We start from the raw sequence: 23,816 nt of genomic DNA, 5'->3' as shown, positions 1-23,816 counted from the left end.
AAGAGAAGTTAGGTAAGAGGGACAGTAACTACAGCCAGAAGCTTTCTTAGATCTTAGATTGACTGGGGTATGGTGTAAGGAAACAGACACTGTTCCCTGAATTCTGTAGAGTGGTAGAAACTGTACTACACAGCACCAAGAGTCTCTTTCAAGAAAGGTCTCAAAGCAGTAGGTTTTTTCCTGCTAATTCAAATAACGCTACCATTTCAAATGCAGAGGCTGACATTACCAAGATACTGAAAAGTAACACAAGTGATGTGCAGCACGCCAACTTGCAAATTACTAACAAACTTGAGTGGGAAGTTGACCCTTTAGTAATTTCTTCTCTAAACCATGAAAACACCTGGTGATTGAAGAACACATTCATTATGTTTTACATGACACATGCCATTTGAGTCCTCGAGCCTTCAAAATAACTCTCCTAAATCAACGTTCAAAATAAATGATGCAGCCAAGTTCTTTGCAAATAGTTAACTTTCCCTTTTCTTTGCATTGTTTCAATTACTTTATTTAGAAAGATGGAAGAACTAATTCAGAAGTCCCCCAGCTTACAAAGGCATGGCAAAGTTTTGCCTAACAGTCAGTCAGGTGGACCCTGCAATCAAATAAAGCTCCTCTGAAAGGTGATTAAACAAGGTGCAACAGCTGCCCACAGTGTCACAGTATCTATTAAAATCACAGAAGAATTACCTCTTGGAAAATCTATTTCAATATCAAGGTCTGGCTCATACGGAACATCAGGCAAGCTCGTCCGTGACTCTGAGTTTAGGAGATTTGAGTCAACTATCACATCTGTTTAAAAGAAAAGGAAGAAAATCTCATTATTTCAACCAACACATGGATTAGCCAAATGGTGCAGATCTGTAACTTTAGAAGCTGAGTTGTTCTAAAACTGATTGTTCTGCTCATTACCATGCTACATTTTCTTGTTCTTGGGAGCTCAGATTTACTTCTCCCACCTGACTTACTTCAAACATAAAAGACACTTGCTAGCCCATTGTTCTTCTCCATGAAGGTGAGTCAGCAAGCACACATATAGAAAAATCAAATACTGGTGAACCTAGATCATATCTACCAATCCCAGAACTCAAATGATTTTGACAAACCTAACTATCTATTTTCCTACCTGATCATGTCATAACAGAACAGACTTTCAAGTCTAATTTTCTAGGATCTGTTTCTCAATAAGGCAGGAAGGCAGGGAGAAACAAAGCTTGAACTATCTCCAGCTTCTGGCAAACCCTGATTGCTCCAAATTCAGTACTCTGCAAGTGAGCAAGCTCTGATCCATACATCTGCTCATTTAGCTAGCTGTGCTTCACAACAGAGAGCAAGAAACTGAAAATGACAACCTTGCAGTACTACCAGAAAAGTGCAGTTCTAGTAGAAGAATGGCAATAGATTTAATACAGTAAGCCTCCCGGGACTGCAGCTCCACTGGCTTCCTGTATAATGAGGCACAAAGTGTAAGTTTATGTAATTTGTCAACAACCTTTCAGATATCTGGTGAAAGACCTTGGAAAAAAACCTTCAAAATTTCATCTGAGTGAAGGCAAATTTTCCTGGAAAGATACAGAAGAGACTTGAAGATTTGGGCAAGCAGAGCCAGGAAAGAAGAGTAAAGAGACACGGGCATTGAGAAACTGAAAGTACAAAGTATGTGGGACTTTTTGATCTTCAGATATAAATTTTTATTATGAGAATAATATGTTGGTTGTTGCCCAGTAGTGTTTACTCTAAATCATGGACTTCTCAGTTTCCCATGCTTTGCCAGAGCACACAAGAAGCTGAGAGGGAGCATGTTCAGAACAGTTGAGCTGAAGTGTGCACAGGGGTATCCCACACCCCACAATGCTCAGTAGATAACTGGGGGAAGTTGGCTGGGGACCACCAACTGCTGCTCAGGGACAGGCTGGGCATGGATCAGCGGGTGCTGAGCACGTGTACAGTGCATCACTTAGTTTTCTTCTGTTTTATTCCTCTCTCCCCTCTTTTAATTGTATTTGCCAGTATAGTTAGTATTGTATTTTATTTTGTTACAATTATTAAAGTATTCTTGACTCACAAGGTTTACATTTTTTTCCAAATCTCTTTTCCACCAGGTGGGAGGGGAGTAAGCAAGTGGCTGTGTGGTACTTGGTTGCCATCTGACCTTAAAGTACAATGCAACTTAATATAAAACCTCAATGACAGCACTGTTGTACTCAAACTTTCCCTAAAATAAAAAACCAAACCCAATCCTTCTGGTCACAGACATCCCCCACCACTCCAAACTCATTAGGAAACTCACTGGTCACATCAGAAGCTTCAGCTTTTCCAATATGTTCAGGCACCACCCCTGACAGGTTCAGTAGTTCAGCTTCCAGAGGATTTGAGGGCACTTTTCCCCTCAGCTCTTCTATTGCTGCAAGGATTTTCTCAGTGCTATCCAGAGTAGTGGGCAAAAAAACTGGAACTGGAACCTGTGCAGACAGGGAGGCAGAGATAATTAGGAAAGAAAAAATGCCACAACAAAGCAACCAACAACCACACAAAAATTCTATACTCTTCTTCTGGAAGAGATAGTTGATACAAATTAGAAACAAGTCAGTCTAGTGTGAGCTAACAAAAAATGCTGACAGGTTAAAAACCCAATATGAAGGAGCTATGAACAAAAGGGAAAGCAGGAAAGGACACAGGAAAAAAAAAATATAGCTGGTCAAAGAAAGAACCGAAGGGTCTTTGGAACTTCAAGCCCACCTGATTATAACCTCAGACTAACAACAATTTGTCTGGACTAACAGTTTGGACAAATCAGCATCTTGTTTTACTGGCTTGTTTTTTCCTACTGTTTATCCCACACTCTGCCATCCTTTCCCAATACAACCTTTTCAGCTTCCTTATTACAAGAACAAATCTTGCTGTTAAAGGCTTATTCAGCATATTCAGCAAAAGCAGACGCATCATTCAGAACTGTTCCTAAAAAGCTCAAGTGGCACAAGATTTTCACACTGGAAGTACGCAAACAGGTCCTAGAGAATAACCCGGGAATCAAGTGCCACCGTCAGATTCTAATGCTTTTTCAATAAACAGTCCTGCTGCACCCTGCAATCCTTTAGATACACCAGAAGGAGAACAAGCAGCAACACAAGGTGGTCCCACACATGCATGTGAATGGATGCCAATTTTAAAATGAAGCTGAAGTCTCACTTACAGGAACTGGAACCACGGTAGGAACAGGAACATTTTGACTATACATGTTCATAGGCACCGGAACGTAGACTGGTACAGGAATAGGCACTGGGACATACTCTTTTTTCCACTCATTTTCTGTTAAAAGAAAAAGGAAAAAGGAAAATACTGCCAGGTATTTAAATAAAATTTACACCTGCCATTTAGTGGGAAAAAAAATCAGAATATTTGCAATATGTTAAAAGACAGTAATAGTTAGGAAAAAGCTGCAATGAAGAAATTAGTTCTAGCACAGTTCAGGAGTTACCTGTCTGACAAGATTTCATCTGCATATGAGGTTTACAGTACGTGGCTTTTGTCATTGTCAAAGGCTTGCAAAGAACTGCCTTGTTCTTCATTTCTCTATTAGGTGTTGGAGAAGGTGGTGGAGCTGAGCCCTGCAGACAAGCAAATAAGAGAAGGTGCTGTTGCACCACACATATTCCAACACAAAATTCTTGACTTAATGTATCAGCTGATACTTTTTATAAATGAGATAGTGAACAGGAAGCTCACAGAAGCACAACACAACAGCACCAACTACTATTCTATAACTGCAAGCTATTCTACGTTCCTAGTATTAAGCTGCCACTGCCAGGATCATAACAGCAGTTGTACTTTACTCAGGGCTAGCACATCTGGCTCATTTCCTTTTTTTTTTTTTTAATTGAAGGTACTCTGAAGATTTTATGTTCTTGTTTAAGTAAAAGCATAATTTAAGCAATTTTATAACATATAAAATAATTTTAGCTGTAAAAAGAGTTCATTATGAGCAGCACAAACAAACTTTAAGCTCAAGATCTAACCCTCTTGAGTTATGCCATAGTTCAAAAATCATTAAAAAAAAAAAAAGGCATTTCTGAATGGAAATTCTCTAAACACTTTTTTAGTACCTAAAGTATAAACTTCGTGCTCCCCCTGCTGGCTCTAAAACAGTGACAACAAATAACAGGGAACATCCCAAAATGTTCAAACTATGTCCTTACAGTCAAGAGGTAAAAACCCCTCTTGTTCCAGATGTGTTTTTTGCACCCTAGAACCTCTTTTAGAACCTGATTTGAGAAAAAAACCCTCAGTTCTATTTGGTCATATGTAGGAAGACTAGCCCCATATGTCCCTTTGGATATGGAAAGAAAGCTCAGTCTCAAGAACAGCTCTAACAGGTGTACACTCCCTAAAATGCATTAAAAAATACTGTGTCACACACAGCTTTAACACAATCTTTAAAAATTTATGGACTGAATTAACATTATTAAACATAAAATACTGAAAGTTTTGAACATGACAGCTAGGCTTGTCTAACGTCTCTAGTCACCTAAGCAATTTTCTGTGTTTTTCACAAATATATTTATGTTGTCATCAAAAACTTTCCCTTAAATCTAAGATTTATCTTTAATGCCTATGTGCATTTAAAAGGCAAGTCTCTCAGACCTTCCATGTGACAAACAAATCAAAACAAAACTAAGTTTCAGTGGTAGTTTGACATTGGGGAAGTGATTTTTTCAGGAAGTTATAGTTAAATCAATTAGTGACTGGTTTCGAAAGTGATAGCTACTATAGCCAATAGAGGAATTATACATCTCTGTGCACACACAGGGTCAAATATCAGACGATTCCGGGAAACTGCTCTTTTCCCACCTGCCTTGGAACAGGTAACACGGCCGGCCCTGGCCTGGCCGTGCCCCTGGGCCCCCTCAGCTGCCAGCGGGGTCAAGGGGAGGTTACAGCTTAAAATCCAGCTAACTTTAAAGCCTACCCAACCCCCCCACCACCGCCAGGCCAAAAGAGATATCCCCCAGGCCCCAAGGAGCAGCACGCCATGAGACGGAGGGGTGGAAGGGGTGAAGGCATCCACCAGCCCGGCTACTGAGGTCTTGGCCGCAGTTACTGAGCCTCCCCCATCAGCACAGCTTTAAACTTCCACAGCCCTGCAGCCAGGCAGAGATCATGCCACCACCGCAGGCCTAGGCATGATAGTACTTTTTTCCTTGTGTATGGAGGCTTCCTAAGCTTCCTAACCCCTTCTCTTGAGTGAGAGGAAAAGGACAGAGTGAGCGTAGAGAAAACATGGCAAGAGACGCAAGTCAGTGAAAAGGGAGACTTAAGTCCTAAATAAGATAAAGAAGTGAAGAATTGCCTCATTTTGCTGAACTTCTCTTATAAAACCATAAAAACCAGACTAACTTTCCCTGTAACATATAAATGCTGCTAGGGGGATGCAGAAATCTAGTTAGAGTCGTAGACTGATATAACTGAGATTTAATAGGAAACTTTGAGCAGAGGAAGATAGAAAGAAAGTGATGTGAAGTCTTTCGCTCCCAAAGAAAAGGGAAGCCTCTGTTCCTTAGGATGAAGATGATTTTTAGAAATAGAAAAAGAGAACATTTATTTTATACTAAAAAAGGCATCCTTAAACAGTACCCTAAAATAAACAAACATAACCCACATGCAGTGTTAGAAAAGCTGCTAATGGGAGGGGCTTCACAAAAGCAGGTTTCCCAGACGGCTGATTTTGTGAGAGTTAAGACCCACAAGAGAACTGTTCTATGTTGTCAGTGGAGAAACTCCATAGACATTCTAAGGGAGACTCCTCTCCTAAAGAACTGATGAAAGATTACTTTCAAATAGTGAAACTAACTAAAAATCACAGGTTTTGTCTCTCTGTTGGGAACATATACCGTTCATAGTGGGAAAGTGAACATCTGCCAGGGAGGAGAAAAAGTGTTTTAAAAGTTTCAGTTTAATTCTCATTTTTTTTCTTTTAATGCGTGTTAATAAAATGCATCTTTATACCTTTAAGATTTAAACCTGCTTTTGCTTCTCTCCTAATCCTAACTTACAAAAAAAACCCCAAAAAGAGTAAACACTCAAATCACTGCACTAAATCTGGCAAACAGAATTCAGCAAACATGAAACCATTACAGTTTCAAACAAAATACACTAAGCTAACTAGAAACAGTATTAACAGTACTTCTGACAAGCTGAGAAAAACTGAAACTCACAATGAAGGCTGCTGCTCCACTGATGATCGCGACCCTTCCCAACAGTGATTCTGCAAAAGGCTATGCTTCCCTACTCTGCAACCAAGTCAATCAGACCTTGAGCACCTGGAGAATTCTACTCTTGGGAAGGATAAAATTTAAGAACTGAAGATTTATTTTCAGCTTTTTAAAGCTGAGCTACCACCTTAATATCCCAGCAGTGAAATTCTCTTCCCTTTCTATACTCAATAAATATGCCGAATCAGTCTAAACATGTGGATAAGACACATGGCTTGGTGATTAATTTTAAGCAACATTTATATGCACTATGGATGTAAAACCCATGGTTGATGATTTAGTTTCCCAGAAGACACTGAAAAGAAAGGATGAATATTTGAAATTTTTATTTCACCTATAGATGCAAAAGTGACTAAAAAGTTTCATAAATTTAGCTTAGGATCATTCAAAGACACTAATTTGTGGTTTTTAATAGCATCCCTTAATTCACTGGTACCTCACATTTTAAGTACATCTAATTCTGTTTTAGAGAGAGAGAGTTAGATACATAAGTGCGTTAAATATATGTACTTACTGTTATTTTTGTCCGGGGGGTTTGACAGCCCTGATCTAAAAGTATAAGGAAACACTTTTAGAATTTGTTTTCTCTTTTTCAAAAGCAAAGCAAATTTCAGTAAGCAACTCAAGATAACACCAACATAACATCACAACAAGAGAACTCATTAGTACCATATTGCAGGTGAGAACTGCACACAAGACTTATCCTTCATGGACATCTCCCTTCTGATCTCCCTCAACACTAAAGTATTGAGCCTTACACAAAGGCAAATGATAAATCAGTGCTTTAGCCAGATGTGAATACAGTCTCTTTCAGAAAAGTAAACACCAAAACGTTCAAGTAGGAAAATGGCTATACAAAGAAGCTGAGTTACCATACTTGCATTAATTTAACAGCTGGTTTATTTGAACTTTGCCTGACATTTAAACCACAAACATATATTCAGTGCCCATCAGCAAAATTACACGGTACCTATTGCCAACAGAAAGGGAAAAAAAAGCAATGTATTCCCCTTATCTAGATATTTTCATTGTATTTTCATTTCCATTTCACTTATTTCCTTTAATCCCATTTAATGTATTTTTTTTTCATTCCTAGTGCATCTGTTCTCTGTCACCAAAAGGCATTTTGAGAGGTGTTTCCATAGAGCAAGTAATGACAAAGTGGAGCACAACGAAAGAGGAAAACATTTTCTGTTCCCATGATGATACAGCACTAAAATTACACGTAACCCAGAACAGCTCAATGCTGCCTCTGATGATAACACAGAAAAAGATAATCTCTTATGCGGTTTGTTATGACAAATAAATAATTCACGCAGCTTTCAATCTTTCATTTAAAAGAAGCATCTGGCTTGACACTTCCAGCCCTGAAGCAGCACCTACCATAGTGCAGGTTCTCGGGTCCTTTCTGGGTGGCCAGGTTGGGCTCGTTCTGTTGGCAGTAGAAGCGGAGCAAACAGTGCTGATCGCAGAAATGCTTCATCTCGCCGCGCCACTGCACCTTCTCTTTCAGGGCTCCTTGGGACTTACAGCAGTCACACCGCACAGCCTTAATGCAAAGGAAGATTGGCACGTTTTTAAGTAGGCCTTGGGAAAAAATGATTTCTACATTTTAAAAGGCTACACTTTTAGGAGTACTGAAGATTCAGTACCACTATACAGTTAAGTCTCGTTTATGTACAAAAGTTAAGCTACCTTCTTTTTCAATTGTTTGCTGACGGTTAGCATCCAGAATAAATCTGCTTTATTAATTTGTCACTACATAAATAAAAAAATTGCTCTCTTCTACACAGTCATCAAAAAAAAGAATTTTGTGAATCAATTCAAATTAATTTCATTGAAGCATTCTGCAAAATAACAGCAGAAAGTGACAGACTTTCTAATGACATTATTGAACTGAGGACAATACAAGTCATTTTTTCTCACTCCAAACTCGCAGGTGCTTTTTGTTTTAAAAAAGAATCAGAAGTTTAAAAAAGTTTTTAATAGTCACCAAAAGTATCACTTCTCTAGGAATATCAAATCAGCCTTTTTTTATATTTCCATGGTTCTAGTAGTTTGGCAACAATTTTAGATTCCAATTCTTTAGTTCATCCAAGTTTCTCTATGATTTATAAACAACAATTTCTCTCAAAAAAACAGGACTCCCCCAAAATTTAGTTCTCATGTAACCTGGAAACTTAAACATTTAAATAATATATCTTTCATGAACCTGCATGTTATTTTCATGAGGCATCACTAAGACAGACAATGTTTTTCTCCAAAATACATTCTACTGCATTTTATCTGCCACACTATAAATTATTATCTGAACAGTGGCAGCCTCAATTTCACACCTTCAAGTAAGCAAATAATTGTTTGCACTACAGCTCGCCTTGATATTGTTAGCAACCTCCATCCTAAAGCAGGTCTTAAAAATGAAAAACTTTAAAAATGCTCAGGAATCCAAAGTAAGTCAACCTATTAATATAACCAGGAGAGGAAGAGGGAAGTTATAATATATGCAACATAAAACATTAATACATAAAACCATACACAACACTGCAGTTATGCACAAGGCTCTGATGGCTAAAAAAAACAAAACAAAACAAAATGAAGTCCAACTGTAGTTTTTGTGACTCCAAAAAAAATATGAACAGGCCAATTAGTTCAAATTTTAAAAATAGGAAAATGTTTAGTTTCTTCCCTGTATTTGAACAGTCTGGCACCATTCTCTGCCAGTGTAAGAACTTAAGCTCTCTCTTGTAATTTTCAAGTATTTAAAGATGATGCATAGAAAGACTTGTTTCTAACAGTATATCCAGCTTTAAATTGGGAGCAATTAAAGCTGCAGCTTGAAGATCACCTCACACTGAGCAGCAGGTGGCCCTGGAAGAGCAGGTATTTCTCTTCCCTCTCCTCTGTGCAGGTAGCAGCAGCAGTGCTTATGCACCTGTAGGGCACACAAGGTCAGAGACCTTACAGCACTGCATTATCCCCATCCTCCCCCAATTTTTGTTATATTTGTCCATTGGACTTTCCACTGATGCTGATCCACAGTTCCTTTAGCAGATCACCTCAGTGGGACAAAAGAGCAAGTAAGTTGTATTCTTAGAAGGGAGTGGGGAAGAAGAAAAGATGTAGAGTGTTGCCAAAATAGTGTAGATTTAATCAGTTCAGGAAAGCTGTGAATTCACACCTTTAAGGCAAATGCAAATTCCAAAGCCACCAAAAGACTGAAATATCAGTAGGGGGAAAAAAAAAAGTGTAATTCACTCTAAATTTAAATCTCAAACCCACCTAACACTGATTAAGAATGACAGCTGACTCATGTACAGAAAAGCCCATCTATTCTGACCTGCTGCACGCTGCTTGACTATCAAAGCACCACTTCCTGCTCATTTTTCTCTCCTTCAAAGAAAGAAAAAGGGATCAAATCTTGTCAAATCCAGCAACTACAGCCTTCCTACAGCAAGGCCTGTTGTGACAGGACAAGGAGAAATGGTTTTAAATTGGAGGGTCAACTTAGATTAGATATAAGAAAGGTCAACTTAGATAAAAGTTTTTTAGAATGAAGGTGAAACACTGGAACGTGTTGCCCAGAGAGGTTATAGACAGGGAAACTTTTAATGTCAAGTTGGATGGGACACCAAGCAACCTCATCTCATTGAAGAAGTCCCTGCCCATTGCAGAGGTGTTGGGATTAGGCAGCCTTTTAAAGGTCACTTCCAACCCAACTATTCTGTGATTCTCTCATTCCTGCATTCTCAAGCCTGTCCCGGTTTCCTTTTTCATTTAGGCTTTAGAATAACTATATTGTTGTCTCTCCTGAGCTTCTACTAAATTATTTAGGTTTAAAAAAAAAAAAAAATTGGTTTGTTTCTGCATGGAAATTACCATTCCTCAGGAAACCTGGGATTCTTTTATAGTGACACTTCACTTCCTATCTCTACATTTGCTATACTTTAATTCTACTATTTCCATACTTCTACTTCCAGTCAATGTTATACACTGTTCCATGTACTGAAGCTCCCTGCTAACTGCTTGCTCACCCACTTCCCTGACCATCAAATTTTATTGGAAGTGAAAACAAATCAATGATTTTCGAGACATTTTATGATCCTTCCTTCCTTCCTTCCCCATTTTCATTTGTTTTAACCTGGGATACCGGCACTAAACGTTAACTGAATCTCCAAAATAGCTGATTCGAGTCTGCTTATCTTTGTGTTCCGAAAATCCCATCTCCGCTTGCTGTGCTTGCACTGCACAAGTCCTTTGCCACCCACGACTGCTTTTTGGTGCATTTCTTTTCCCATCATTTCAACATGTTCAAATGGGCACGGTGATAAGTATAAATCACTAATATTTGCCCCGAATTTGGGTTAAAAGAATAAAATTCTCATATGTGGGGCATTTATTTACATTTTTAATCCTTCCATCACCTGTTCCTAATGTTCTCCAGCGGTTTGGACTACTATTAACTTGACCTAATCTCAGCTGTCTATTCCGGCTTCAAGTGCAGCAAATAGAAAGCAAAAGATATTCCCAGAGAGTGAGTGATTATAAGAGAAAGGAGATCAACTGCTCTGAAACAGTACCTTCTGGAGTTTGAGATGTCTAGCTAGAGAATGGCTGAATTCCGACAAGAGAAATTCCACAAGGCTGTCTTGCTGTCTTTACCACTTTGATTAATGCTGGCTCCACTTTCAAATTTTACCACTGCTGACAATCATTGCTGAGCTCACTAGCCACAATAATTTTTCCTTCCCTTGTACTGTAGTTCCCTATCTCCTACTTACTCTGTGCTGCAGACACCTGACCCCCACTGAATACAGAGTCATCACTGCACATGCTGAGTCTAATCAATGCTCCACTGTAGCCTCGTATGACCTGTGTGCACTTCAGCCTGCAGTACTGTCATCAATGTTTCTCAGTGTGTATTTAAAGAAACAGATTTCTGTGCTGTTCTCAGAACTGTATACTCTTTTTCAAGGTAATTTCAATGCTCTAATTTAACACCAAACGATAGAAACTATCATCAAACATCAGGGTACTAAATGATTTATATCGACATTTCCAGGCGTTTCCTGGATTACATCCAAATCACTGCAAGCAAGTTTACAGGAGGAGCTCTAAAAACTTACAGAGCTAACCTCAAGACACCCAAAATTTTGCCTCGTCTCAGAGATGCATAGAACCCACAGAGTAGAAATTTCCTCACAACTTGGCACCAACTGGTAACTGCAGCTGTTGCCCAACAGATGATCAGGACTAGAACTGTTCTTTCATATTTCACTACCTCATATTAGGTTGAAAGGACTCTTATCTACATAAGTCTAATGAACTGTTAATACTTCTAGATAAGCTGCTGTTCTTCTACCATTGCTAACTGCTCTTGGCTTTCTGAGAAGAGAATTTTGGCATTCGGGGAAGTGCTCCCGTAATAGTTGATTATTTTAAAAGGTTACAATGTTTTCCAGGTAATACTACATGTGAAAGATGTGTCCATAAAAAAAAGTAGACAAAGAAGATGGAGACAAACACTTGTTTAATGAACACAATGATGGTGTTAAAACATTACTAGATTATTACTACTTATTTCTCTTTATGTATACATTCACTCAAACTCCAAAAATAACACTGAACATTGCATAAATGAGACAAAGCTCATACATATGTAACTATTCTTTTAAGAAGCTAACAGACAGAACAGCTAATGAAGTACAAATTCAGAGAATGGTCCTTAGCCATTCTGCCTTCCTATGTTTTGATCATTGTCTATTTTGGCTAGGTAAGAATACGAGCTAACAATGCACTACCAAATCTAAGGTATCTGGAGTGACTTCCATGAAGTGGGAGAAGTTACCAGAAAGGATGTAAAGAAATAAAAAAGAGAATTTTAGCAACAGACACCATTTCCCCAAAACCTATTACATGTCTTTCCCCTGTAATAAATCTCAAGCTTTTTAAACCAAAACTCAATTGTATTATGGCTTTAAGAAGCACTTGAAAAAAATTACCAACAGTTCTTCATAACGGAACCCTAGTTCCACTAGCAAGTGTAAGATTCAGAAAGTAAAATTACGTAACATGTCAACACGATCAAAAGTATCAGAAGTCACTAATTACCAGCCAATCTGTTTAAATTGCCTTTGTATAACACCAGATCTAACATTCTTGCAACACAGTACCAACAACATTTAAGCAGACTTCATGGGCCTGTTATTACCTCATCCCATGAATCAGCATAAGCTGAAGTCTGAGTTTTCAAGTGGTTCTCAAAGCTGAATCACAGAACAAGCTTCCACAGAAGCTAAGGTACATGAAAGTACTTTGGTATGCACACCTCCAGACTATATGCTTTGCGGAATCACCAAAAGATTTCTAAAGCACATCAAAGATTCAAGTTTTCTATCAGAAGGCACTTTTTTCACAGGGATAAATTTCACCCCACACCCCGAGTTTTAAGGCATATAGACAGATTAAATACTATTGTATGAACTTAATATTTCAGTTAAGAACTTTGCAGCCAAGCTTTGTCACCCTGTTTTCATATGAGACGAAAGAAACACATTGTAGTCTTGAATAGTTTTCTTTCAGGAATGACTAACAGGACCCTACATACATTGCTCAAAATAAAGAATTTACAAAGTTTGGCTGTAACATTTCTGGAATCAGACATTCCAAAATATCAGATATGTCTTCCTATTCAGTTCTTTTACGGTAGGTAATCTTGAATTACAGGACATGTATCTAGCCCTCTAACATTTCAAGTTTTTTACTGCCTTCCAGGGTGTGTGCAGAGTTTTGGTATAGTGATGAATTTTGTACTGTCTTTTTTGCAACTGCATCCACAGTGTAGTTCTTGTTTTGAAATTATCAGTGTAGCTTTCCAGGGCGTTCACACCAGAGATCAAGTATTTTATCCATGGCACTAATCGCAGGTTAAACCCAGTCCAATTTCATCTTTTCCTTTCAAAAAATGTAAACAGAAAACCTCTTATTGTGAAGTCTCTGCTGGTTGTGCTTCACAAGGCAGTTAAGCTTCCAGATACTTAGAAATAGATGCCATCTGTTTGATTTAAACTTTTATTAGAAATCCATTTGGTCTTGCTTTTTCCTTTGGCATCCTTTCCACTGGGAAATACTGAACAATCAAAGCCTCTGCAGCTCAAACTGTGGGAGAAGGGAAAAGGCAAAAAAGGAGGCAAAAACAGGAACAAGAAAAACTCTGCTAATGTCAGTGAACTCAAGGTATCCAGTTGCTACTAACAGCGTTTTTAACATTCTGAATACACATTTAAGAAGTTTTGACAAGAAAAATGTGGTATTAACTGAGAAAAAATTGGAATTGTAAAGTAACAAATATATATAGTAATTTTTTCTTTTTCTGTAACTCAAGACTTCTTTGCCAAATGAATTAATAAAATCAGATGATAGAAATGCTGCTCTAAGTTCTACGAAAACTCAAATTATGAAATTAATACATTTGCTTATTCTACAGCAAATGCTTCGCTGAAGGTAAGCCATATTTGCTGCACAGTCCTTGAGATATCCTCACATGTGCGTTTTTGGTTTTTTTATCTGTGGAGCTCTCGTCAAAAATTCTGAGTTACTTGCCTTGTAGTACCAGTCCTGAAATTTTTTACAGCACTCTTCACTGCAGAAATCTCTCACTACACCATCAAGTTCCTTAGTTGCTCCCTTTTTGCACAGCTGTGAGCAGTAATTACAAGTAACACATCTCAGTCCTAACCGTCTTGCAAAGTCTTGTTTATATAGCAGCTTGCAGCCTGGAAACAGATTTTAAACATTAGGAACAAAGTAATTTTTACAAAGAGATATCACAGTTAAGAGTTAAATATCGAAAATTAAGTGAATACAGCAACAGCTAAAAACTGGGCCTTCAGACAAATTCAGGTTGCACAGTAAGGCTATTATTTCAAGACATTTTTACCCAAATATCTTCTCTACACAACTCTATGGTTTCCTGTGATGCCTGCATCTTTTTCAAAACCCTGTGCTGAATCTTTGTTTATCAAATCCCTGAATGAACAGTCAGGAAAAAAATCACATAATTTTCTTTTAATACAGACCCATGCAAAAGCATTGACTTGGAGTTACATTGCTCACTTACACATCCTCAAAAATGCTAGAGATCCAGACAACACTATCTACTACAGAAAATACCTATCTTCATGGATAAACTTCATTTTATTACTACCTTTATTTATATTAGTAAAACAAACCACTTAAGATAATTAATTCATATTGAAGAACTCTAATATGTACAAGATGACCTAAGAACTGAAGGATTTCTTAAAAAATGTAACTGTAAAGCAAGCAATGGTCAGTAGTGAGAATTATGCAATGACAGGAAATTACAAATGAAATTTATGAACAGTCTGTAGGTAATTAATATTTTAAAATTTTTTCCACACTGGGGTGGAGTGGAGGTGTTGATTGTTTTGGCCGGTTGTTGTTTTGTGTTTGGGGGGGTTTTTGGTGAGTTGTGTTTAGGAGGTTTTTTTTTGTTTGTTTTGTTTCAGCGTGAGGGTTTTTTGGTTTTGTTTTCATTTACTATGCAGTCTGTAATTTCAAGGTAGCCATAATGACAGCTATATTCTTCCGTAATCTGATCCTCCCTCAAGCAAACCAGAAAAGATTCTAATATATTAAATGCATTAGACAGATGAATACTGTAGCTATTATATAGGCTATTTTCAGAATATATTGCATTTAAATGACCTCAAATCCCACGCCTATTCAGCTGAAGCCTAAATCATATACTGTATAACTCTGTAATTGTCCTACTTTTACAGGAGAGAACAGAATGATGAGATGAATAACTGTCTATATCGAACACTGGAGGGACAAGATAACATTTACAAAGACCTTTAATCTAAGGTACTGCACCTACTTTTATGATCTACCAAATATCACAGTACCACCAAAGACCAGAATTCAAGTCTTCCAAGTGTCCACTCTGTTAGGACACAGATATAATCTAACAAATGCAGACTTCTATACTTCTGACACCTTATGAAACTCAGTATGTAACATACATGCTGTACTTCCTCTGCCATACAGAATATAAAAACACTATAATGTATTCAGTAATTTCAATTATGTGACTTCTGCTGTTGTTTATTAGGATAGAATTCATATGTGTGAAACTGAGATACTATTTTTAAATCACTAAAAGCAAAAGAATGCAAATGGAAGATGCAGCAGACTGAATCTTCCAAAAACAAAAGGTTCTTGAGAAACTTTATCCTGCAATGCAACAAGCTTTGCTAACAAATTAAATTTGCTAGTAATGTCAAAACAAGACATTTATATAATATTGTACAAATAAGACACTGTAGGCTTAAAGTGGGTTTTGGGGGGGGTTTTTTGTTTGTTTTGTTTTTTGGGTTTTTTTGGGGGCTTTTTCTTTTAAGTTCTTTAACAACAGAATAAAGAAGATTACTTGCACAGATGGAAAGTGCCATATCCAGCAACCATCCTTACAGTGCAACTGATTTGGACTTTAAATACACTGCTTTGAAGGAAATAACAATCCTAAAGATAACAGTGTGTGCAAGCTACTGGTCAAAAATACCAATTAAAAGCAAAATTTCTTGCCAGTGTTTTTTTCCTTCTGGCTGCATCTCTCATTATTGCATGGAGCATCATATTCTTTCCACTTTTTAAAAATTCTAGAGATGCCTTAGCACCACAATGTAACCTCCTCTTCAGCTATCTCTTAGAAAAGCACCCAATGCTTCATAACCCTTTCAAAACTATAGACTAGTAATACTCCTCTACTACCAACCAGGCAACCTATGTCCACCTGGCTAAATAGTTTACAAAAAGGAATAGACAAAACTGACATTTTTCTTGGCTGCTGAACTACAGGAAGTAAAGTAGAAGACGATGCTGCTGTTTTCTTAAAAAAGGTTATAAAGTAAAAAGTTCTCCACTCTACAGTCAAACATCTCCCACATCTCTGTGACTCATAAAAATAATGATCAGTCAACATTAAGTAAGGGGAAACAAAAAGTCAAAAATTCCAGCCCTTAAGACCTAAGTGCCTGGAACACATGGGGGTTTTTATAGATCACTGACTGCAGGGCTTCTTGCTGAAGGTCACTACAGAAGATAAAAAAAACATTTTTACAAAACTTTTGATGGTGACAGTAGATTTTTACAACCCTGAAGACTGGTAAAGCAGAATCACAAAGCCTAACTCCCCTGGGGATGTGGGGTTCATGAGTATTAACACTACCTAAAACAGACAGCTGACAGTTCCAACATTTTGAACAAAAAAATCTCAGAAAAATCTAAGTTCCTCAAGATTTCTACTACAACATCAGACCCACAAGTTACAGTGTGATTAGCTGGAAAACGCTACTGCTTTGAAGTGCGGCTGAGAGAAAACAGCTCTTACTTAGAAAGGAATTATAAGCACAGGTTACTTGGTTCAAGCTACACCAGTCATTAATTATGGTCTTTAATAAAGTTCTAATACCATCCCACAAGCTGGCTGTCTCAGAAAGACCACTAAGGACCATTTCCAGAAGGATCTTGAACTCAAAACCTGAAGCAAACAAAAACCAAGTAGGTGAGATTCTGACAACATATCCTTTATTACACTATTAGCATTCTGGCTTCCAAGCAAAACCCAACACAAAACCTATCTCTTAAGAGCTCTGAATTTTGGTTCCCCACATAAATAGTAGAAAGAAAACGATCTGAACACATACAAGAGAAGATTACTGATAAGACAACACCCAGGCAGTTCCTCAAAACCTCTACCTCAGGAAAGTTCCAGGAGAGATTCCTTTCTCTTTACAGATCCAAGAATCACGAGGTTCAGCCCTGCAGAGTTGCCCATGGCAGAAAACCTGCTTCACTTGACTGACTGCAGACTCAGTGCAAGTGAGCTACTAAGAACATGGTCTTACTCTACCAGGAGCACCTACCTGAATTACAGAAGTTCAGTACATTTCTACATCTGCAAGTAGCTGTGTAAAAAGGCATGCTGAACCAGAAATAATCCTGAGTCCTCAACACCAGTCCCTTTTTACCACAGGGCCTCATACAGAAAGTAGTTCCATCCTAAAAGAATTGGTTTTTAACCTCTGAAAGGCTGTCCTTACTAAAGTACCTTTGTCTTTCAAGTAACGTGCAAGACATGCTGTTCTCTCATCTTGTAATAACTTCAACTATTACCTGTTCTAGAGAAGAGTAACAACAGGCCTGTAGCATCACAAGCTACGTCTTGGAAGCTTTCTGGAGCTATGTTTCATCCAGACCTTTCTGCTCTATCTCCCTCTGTACTGATGTGCATGCAAAACCTCTTCCATACCCACACAGCTATCACCTGCTGTCTCTGGATTCATAATAAACATTATTATTTTTAGGAGAACAGACGCAATGTATCCAAATTATGGGTCCTGCTTGGACTACTGTTAAAGTAGACCTTACCCTCTCCTGTGTAAAGAGAAGTTGTGTATACCCCTTCCTTCCTTGTCCTCACCTTAAGAATCTTTTCATTATTATTCAATCCAACCTTCATACACCCTCACTTTATCCTACTATTTCCTGATATTAGGTACTATTTGCTTCCATTCTCCTCCCTCCTACTCCAATCCAGTTACTCATGTTTTGCTTATTCTTAAATCTTTTCAGGTTGATAATTCTTCCACGTTAACAAGAAGGATCTTTATAAGCTTTCTTCTTCTTGTGCTCACAATCTCAGCACATTAAATGGCATCACCCCTTATCTGCACCAGTCAGTGCTGCCTCTGCTCAAAGAACTATCTCAAACCTCTTTAAAAGACACAACAGTGGAATTAACATTGAAGAACCAAAATCTAACAAGGACCACTGGTGTTGAACAATGCACAGGTTTTCACTCGATATTCTTTGCCATGTTACAAATTATCTCTCCACAAAGAAAAACAAAAAATTCAATACTCAATACATGTACAGAAAATTTAAATTATATTACTTGAACACTATCAATGCTCTCCATCAAAAAAGGGAAAGGAAGATAAACAATCTCTTCCATAGCATAGTTCTATCTTTCCATTTCTCCACTACAAGAACACTGTAAGAATTATAAAATCCAGGTTAACAAGCTAAAACTGTCAAATAATTTTCAAATAATTTTGGAAGAGATGCATCCAAGAAGCACCAGCTGGAAACTACATCTACAATGAGACTCTTTCACAAGTGGAATACCACAAGAAGCAACTGCCCAGCTCTTCCAGCACGTTTGTCTGGGAGTGCGTTTTTTTCCTTCAGCATAACCAAGAGCCTTCTCTTGGTGCTTCTATAGTAAGGGAGCCTGTTAAACACCTCCTAAGTGACCTGTCAGAATTAAATATGCTATCCCTTTTACCTTAACACATTTTTATAAGCAAAAAAGTATTATTTTAGCTTTTACAGTAACAAAATTTGTTTGGAATGGGCATCTGTGGCTCAAAGACTTAAAATCAGATTACTTAATCAGATTACATGGCCTGAACAATCATGGCCATGACCAAGTCCCTCTGTGCCAACAGAGTTCCCTGAAGAAAACTGCCATGGCTCAAAGAGATGCCAGGAACGTCCCATTCTAACCTCTGTCTATAGCAGTCAAAGGAGTTCATAGTGTCTCAGAATAGCCCAGGCACCTCTAAATACCTTCAACATTCACTTCTACTTTTCTACTAACCAAGTTTGTAGGAAAGGAGTATCTTCCTGAATTAACAACAAGACTCTTGCAATTGTGAACAAGTATTTTTATGGATCATGCATTTTGCAGTATTTAAGACATGTTCTGCTTTTCACTTGTCCCCTTTTGCCAGGATGTCCCACCTTGGTACTCAATAAGGCTTCAAATTCAAGTGACAAGTAAACTGACATTTCAGGTTAGAATATATCTCAAGAAGGACACTGCCAAAAGAAGTGGTCATGAGCAAAACCAAAGTAGGCACCATAGCAAGACCACATTATTTCACAGGGCAGGCCTCTATCAAGAGCTGTAGAAAAGGACCTAACAGCTTTGTGAAGCACAAACCCCAAAGTGTAAAGCGGTGATTTCTTACTGTCTTCAGAGATTTCTGCATGCTAGCCCAAATTCTGTACATTTTATTTTTAAAAGCAGTATCGGTGCATCTCAAAAAGATAGTTGCTAATATAAACTATTAAAAAAGCTGTGTTTGAACATTTTCTGTAGCTCTCACTTTAAAAATAATGAGATCAAACATCAGGAGCTAAGAGATTCATGCAGGGTTGATGGCAGGGTTGATGTCCCCCTTTGTCTAGGGGGACACAGCAGCTCAGCATGGCAGAGCCAATTCACCAACTCCTCCTCGGCCCATCCACCACGGCATCTCAACAACTCTTAAGTTTTAGAAACACTTAATATCGCACATCAGTTTTTAAATAATTTTTTTGCCGTTTCTAATAACAACAGGAATTGCTATAAATAAGAGGTAGTATCCTAATTGATTGTGAAACACTGGTATGTAAGCACCTGTAAAAAACTTAACGCCTGTGTTTAGGCTATCTCATTATCTGTAGTATTTTCAAGTAAATTAAAAACTAATCAACTACTCATTTAATAGTATGCTTTACCAAACAGTCCCCATCAGTGCAGTGCTGGTCAGGAAAATCCCACTCTAAAATCTACAATGCTTTAACTGAATAAACACCTTTCCTAGAGGAAGGTACAATTTCTTAATTCCCTAAATTTATTTTTCCATTTGTCAATTCTACAGTATTTTAAGTGGTTATCTCTACTTAGATGAAACATCAGACACTTTTTCAGAGAAAACTCAATGTCTGCATTGAGTTTCATTTGCAGAAACCATAATTCCCAGAAATTTATTAGCAGGAAATCAGGGTGACAGCTGTCTTTTATCTGCATTAACCATTTGAAAAGAATTCCCAAGCATCAGATAACTGAGTTACTCCAACAGCCTAATGACCTTCTCCTTCCTAGAAAAAGACTACCCGATATGCATCACTGTTACTAAAATTTGCATTATAAAATTATTAAGCCTATGTTGTTTAAGTCATAGAATTTAGCTCTACTGGAAAGATGAATTAAATAAATCTACAAATAAAATAAAATTAAGATGATACTCATCATAAAATAGTTTCATTGCTGGATTACCAAAGACTGATTCATTCTCCCAGACTCTCAGAAGGAATGTACATTAACAAAACCAAAAAAAACACCCACTCCCGAAGTACCCCAAATCCAGTTAACTTGAAGATTTCCTCAGGATTAAAAACTTATACAGCCTATCCTCAATTATCACTCATGTAACTACACAAACATGAAAATCCACAAGTTACTTCTTACTTTAGCATACATAACATATATCTTATTTAATTTAGATACAGATACTTTTGAATGCAGCATTCTAGTGGCAAAACACCAGGCCAGCCTCAGCAGCAGTAGAACAGATTAAACTCTTTCAGCTACTGCTCCACGTGGCATTCAATTTTTGGACAAGAACAGAAAAAGCATCCTATACTCCACGAAACAATAAATAAGCATCTTTAGCACAAAATCTAGGTCAGTTCTAATCTCACCTTATTGTAATAGAGGTTTCAGCTACTTCCGGCACATGTGTTTATAGTCTCAGGAGAAATATATAAAAAAATAGAGCTGGAATAAAACCACACACAAATACTAACCCAAAAGACTTTAATGTGGGTGCTGGGGCTTGTGTGTAAATATGTATGTATATGCATGTGTGGAAAAAAACCCCCAGGTATGAAGAATGGGAGCAATGACGACATCTTCAGTGCTCCAGCAGGGCAGCTGTAAGCAGTTGAGAGATATTTGTGGCTGATCTTACATGTGCTTTCCCATCAGTCTGCAAGAAGATGAGTGAGCAAGTATACTTGCAGAAATTTCAACACGTGTTTAATTTCTGATTTTATCTAGGAGCCTTTTATAAACTCCCCTGAAAATTCCCCACATTTCCCCTTGAGAGCTCAGTTTCTTCCAAAAATGCCAGTCGTTTTTGTGACTGAGTACCTCTGGCTATTCCTTCTCAAACTATGATATATTTTCTTCTCCTGAAGAATAACAGCACGCTCAAAAAATAATCTGTGTTGGTGAGGTTCCTTGAAGAATCTGCAATATCAAAATCTGGACGGCCTCCACATCCAACAAGTATTTGGTACTTGTACTCGTTTTGTTATTTCACAAACATATTTCTGGAATAAGGCTTTGAAATTAACGACAAACTGGTGATGTTTAGGTGCCTGGAAAAGGGGAAAGAAAAATCTGCCACATCTGATGATGGAACTTCCATTTGTTAGCCTCCAAAAGTCCACCAAAGTCCTGGCCCTGTCCTTCCCACATCAGATTTAAGCACTACTAATCCTTGGACTACACTATTTCTGCAGCCATCGATGACAACTGATGGTTTTCCAACAAAATAAATAGTCTAGGGTTCCTTTAGAATTTGTCTAGGTCATTGGCTTATTTGCAACAGGGACAAACACAGCTCTTTGTCACATGCATCACAAAGCAGACCTCAGCTACAGCTGGCAGGTATTCACTGTTCTTATTCAAGTTACGATCTACTTAATGGTGCTTTTGACTATCCTCTCTCTACTACTCAGTGGTTCAGATCATCACAGGAAGCTGATAAACTTTGTCTTTACGGTAAGATTTTGCACATTCACGCTTCATAAACATAGTATTTGTTCCTGAGTTGGCAGTCCAGCACCTGCAAACTCAAGACCCACACTAAGACATTTGGCAACAGATTTGCCCCCCCTCCTTAGTATCTATATTTACACAGGAGAGACTGATTTGATTTCCTTTCTTCCTCAGATTTTCCAACAGGAAACAAAAGTCCTCACTTACTTCAAGCCTCCTCATACAGAAGTAGCTGGCATTATGAATCCAACTCATTTAATTGCAACAGTCACATGGCTTTAAAATGAGGGAATCATAAATATGCACAGTAATAGAAGCAAATACTTTCATCTCCAGAAAAATATCTTGCTCTTGTTTGAATGCATTCTGTGGAACTGTTTCATTCACAGAAACAATTTCTAGCTAGAGGCTGCTGAGCAATGCATACACTGTAAGGTTGGGTCCTAATTTGTCTGTTTTTTAATCTCTAGCTATCAATTAGCAGTCTAGAACACCACACTCCATTCTTCAGAAATGAAAGACTCCAGAATCCCGAGCTGTAAGGGAATGGCATGGAAGGAAGACTACCTTCAGCCCTGCATTCCAAGACCCTCACTAGCTTAAAAGGATCCTCCTACAAGTAAACTCTCATATCTACTATTTAATCTGCCTGAAGGCAGATATCTTCCACAGGTCTTATCAAATGACATTGGAAGTGTTGCTGCTATAACTAAAGAAAAAAATATTCAGCATTATTTGTGAATGACAGGTCATCCAAACTGGTAGGTAAACTTCTAAGATCATGATTAAATATCAGTATCAAAGGAGAGCCCACCAGAAGTGGAAAGGATAAGTCCTTGTTAAAAAACAATTTTGCTATTTCTATTAAAATCATGCTTCAATGCAACTTAAAAGAATCCCAGGCCCATAGAGTTCCCTTTCAGTTGTTTTCTTTTTGAAAATTCAAGTATTACTCAAGCAAATTGCAGTGCCAGTAATCAACACACAGCAACAGGCATCATTCAAGTTATTGCTTAAGTAACCAATCTAAATCAACACAGAACTTCTACTGTTGTGCTTAATTTAGAAAATGCTAATCAAAGAGAAAGCTTGGTGTTCATCAGTGCAGTTAATGTTGTTCATGCACTACTGCATACACTTTAAAAAAAGAATGTGTAATTTTTTGTGCATATGTATATATGCAATTTGCATACATATGTTTATGTATTTATATACACACACAGTGTTAACTTTAACCTGGACTAAGTGGTGAAAAGCTCTAGAGGCAGTTCTGATAAATTTAAAAATACCTGCACTAATAACAACAGGTACAATCACTTCAATAATAGTAATGAAGAGACTTCTTGCTAACCTTAAATTTTAACATTATATAAAAAACAAGGTAAGTCAATTGCAGTAGAACAATGACCAGTACAAATAAACAAATGCATACATACCTTCACTGCAAAAGGGTCTTTTGATACCAGAGAAATTCACTGTTTCATGGAGCGTTTTCTCTTCCTGACAGTATTCACAGTATGTAACTATGCAGTGCAGTTTCTTATAATCATCAGAACATGCTCTGCTGCAGAACTGATACACTTTGTTCTAAATGCAAAGTTGCAAAGCATCGTGAATAAGGTTAATGGATAAAATCTTAAGGTCTAACTAGTGCAACTTGAAATAATAGTTGCCATTAAGACAACTTACAAAGTAAACTGAAGTGCGAACACATAATTAGACTATGACTTCTAATGCTAAAAATTTACAGATCCCAATTAAGCTGACAGTGCTACAAATAATCGTAATTTCACATGAAAACAATGAACAGAAAACATGCCACTCAATCTCAGCATATCCTCTTTTGATACTTCTGTCAGTTCATAAGGAAGTGTAATAATGGTCAATCATATCTAGAATAACTGAAG

At 37.7% G+C, this 23,816-nt stretch overlaps 1 protein-coding gene across 3 annotated transcripts in view; it reads right to left on the bottom strand.

Moving 5' to 3' along the window:
• The window catches only part of ZMYM2 (zinc finger MYM-type containing 2), a 92,870-nt gene that overhangs the window by 17,381 nt on the left and 51,673 nt on the right, over nt 1–23,816 (bottom strand). For all 3 annotated transcript variants that reach the window (XM_066175833.1, XM_066175835.1, XM_066175834.1), the window contains 8 exons: nt 23,346–23,496; nt 13,869–14,041; nt 7,653–7,818; nt 6,784–6,818; nt 3,479–3,608; nt 3,194–3,309; nt 2,291–2,462; nt 691–792 (listed from right to left, as the gene is read on the bottom strand). In XM_066175833.1, coding sequence (XP_066031930.1) covers nt 691–792; nt 2,291–2,462; nt 3,194–3,309; nt 3,479–3,608; nt 6,784–6,818; nt 7,653–7,818; nt 13,869–14,041; nt 23,346–23,496 — 1,045 coding nt within the window. The remainder of the gene's footprint in view (nt 1–690; nt 793–2,290; nt 2,463–3,193; nt 3,310–3,478; nt 3,609–6,783; nt 6,819–7,652; nt 7,819–13,868; nt 14,042–23,345; nt 23,497–23,816) is intronic.

This window comes from Chamaea fasciata, unplaced genomic scaffold (assembly GCF_029207755.1).
Source record: "Chamaea fasciata isolate MVZ Bird 193981 ecotype frontalis unplaced genomic scaffold, bChaFas1.0.hap1 SCAF_2, whole genome shotgun sequence".
Taxonomy (NCBI): domain Eukaryota; kingdom Metazoa; phylum Chordata; class Aves; order Passeriformes; family Sylviidae; genus Chamaea; species Chamaea fasciata.
This window is presented reverse-complemented; position numbering and strand designations above follow the sequence as displayed.